Raw genomic sequence first — 2,222 nt, forward strand, 5'->3', positions numbered from 1 at the left:
AGCAAAAGTCAGCCACAAGTGAAGCCCATTTCCAAGCAATGGCCATGCCCAGGGGAGGGGAGGGAGGGGGGAATCTTTCGATCCCCAGCTGTTGGAAATGGTCACCTGCACAGCCAGGAGGAGGCAGCCTGGGGCTCCAGCGCCCGAAGGGTTAATGCGGTTGATCGGTGGGAGCGTTTCCCCTTCGGGAAAAGGAATCCGGCGCCCAACGTGGCTGCTGGGCGCAGAACCCCCCAGCCCCCGGCCGCAGTTCCAGCCGCCTCCCACCGCAACGGCAGGTGTGAAAGACACGTGGCCCGCGGTAAATGAAATGTCAAGCGGCTAAAGCAAACGTCTGCCACGGAGCGTCTGCCCTTCTGCAGGGAGCACGCCCCGGGGTGTGGGCCGGAGGCAATGGGGGAGAGCGGACACGGTCTATAAACAAGCGGCGCTGTCGGAGTCGGGCGAGCAAGGGACCCCGGCACCCAGGCGAAGTGAGCAGCTAAGTCGCACGTGCAAAGTCAGATCCCGCAGCATCTGGGTCGGTTAGGTCTCTGATGACACTCACAGTCGTGAGCAGGGACGGGGACCCCTCCCCTTACCACAGAGAACCGGCCTGCTCGGCATACACAATCCATCAACCAGCTATACCAAGAAAGAGGGAATCCAGCCTGGATTCCGCATCCAAACCAAAAACCAAACAAAATCGAGCCGGCTCGTGTTTTAGTGGTTGACTTTAATTCTGCGCTGCACTTTTACTACAGGGATATAAAGAATAAATAGCAGATACTCTTCACTGACATAGGCTTAAGTCATCCACATTTGTCCTCTCTATTTACAATAGCGTTGTGCTCTAGGCGTTTATTCATTTTTAAACTCTGAAGTCCATTAAACACACACACACACTTTCCGAAGAATGGAAAACAGCTTTAAAACGTCGTCTCATCAAAAGTTTGGTTTGTTTTTTAATCCTTTTATTAAAAAAAAAAGGCGGGGGGGGGGGGGGCTTCGCCCAAAGCGAAGCGATCTCGCTCGGTGCCTGGCATATAAATACAAGAAATAAAAAGGTACATTAGCAACGACCAGGATAATAGTCTTAAAAATACAGTAGGCGCGGATTATTTCACGTATAATACTGACCTTTTAATAGTAAATTAAAACGGTGCCATATATACACACACATAGACATTCTCCTACACGTTACAGTGCATTACAACGTTAACCAGAAAGCAATTGTCTTTTTTAACGGAGGGATGGGGCAGCCAAGTCCACCCTGGGCGTCCGGCTTCGGGGGGCGGGAGGACTTAAGTGCACGTCCTAGCAGGAGCATTTGCACTCCGAAATGATGGGGTACTGAATGGGTATCCACGTGCACCTCTGCCCCCCCCGGCGCTGGCACCTCCATCTCAGGATCGTTAAATGCACCGACTTGGCAGGCTTGCAAACCATGCCTTCTGGGACCGAACAAGACCTTTTACTGTAGCAGCTGCCCACTTTGACATAGCGGGGCCAAAAGCGGCTGCCAAGATCGGTCCACGTGTATAGGACTGGGCAGAAGCTCTGGGACCAGAGCCACATCTGCAGCTTCCTGCGCAGCTTTTTGCTCAGCCTGTGCTTTTTGCCCGGCTGCAGCCCCTCGTAAAACTCCAGCCCTTTGATGTCGCTGGGCATCGCCCCCGAGGGTCTCTGCCGGAGCAGCAAGTCCAGCTCGCCCAGATCGTCCACCCCCAGCCGGTCCTCGGGCACGGAGACAGCCATAAAGTTAGGGTCGAAGTGCCCGCCCATGAGGCTCCGCAGCAAGGTCTCGTTAAGATCCTTCTCCTTGGGGTCAAAGATAGGGTCCGGGTGCTCGATTAGATCCACCAAGGGCAAGTTGTCGCTGGGCGCCGGGCGGATGTGCAGATAATGCTGGCTAGCGCCCTGCTCTATCCGGAGACCCAGCAGAACCACCCAGGCGTAAATAGTCACAAGGCACTGGGAATGATCCATCCTCGGGGAGATCGGCGAGGGAGGGGGGGCCAGGGCGGGAGGGGGGCTGGCTTCACCAGGCACCAGGGGAAGAAGGTGCAAGCAAATGCATCAGAAAAACAAAAACAAAAAAAACCGTGTACGGGGCTTTATCCAAGCAGTTTGTCTTTCGGGGGAATCCGCCCCCGCCGCCCCCAAAGGCTGCGCCCCAAGGAGCCAGGAGCAAAGCCCCCTTCCTTCTGCAACTCCTCTCTCCAGCGAATTCTCCTCCTGGA

At 55.1% G+C, this 2,222-nt stretch overlaps 1 protein-coding gene across 1 annotated transcript; it reads right to left on the minus strand.

The window, feature by feature from the left end:
- Positions 1 to 1,097: 1,097 nt before the first annotated feature.
- NOG (noggin) lies at positions 1,098 to 1,968 on the minus strand. The gene has a single exon (XM_073310869.1). The coding sequence runs from the start codon at positions 1,966 to 1,968 to the stop codon at positions 1,297 to 1,299; it is 672 nt and encodes a 223-aa protein (XP_073166970.1). The 3' UTR covers positions 1,098 to 1,296.
- Between the last annotated feature and the right edge of the window lie 254 nt (positions 1,969 to 2,222).

Source organism: Lepidochelys kempii, chromosome 14 (genome assembly GCF_965140285.1).
Source record: "Lepidochelys kempii isolate rLepKem1 chromosome 14, rLepKem1.hap1, whole genome shotgun sequence".
NCBI lineage: Eukaryota > Metazoa > Chordata > Testudines > Cheloniidae > Lepidochelys > Lepidochelys kempii.

Excerpts from the sequence above, each read along its gene's own strand:
- NOG (XM_073310869.1), bottom strand. The coding sequence starts at position 1,968 with ATGGATCATTCCCAGTGCCTTGTGACTATTTACGCCTGGGTGGTTCTG.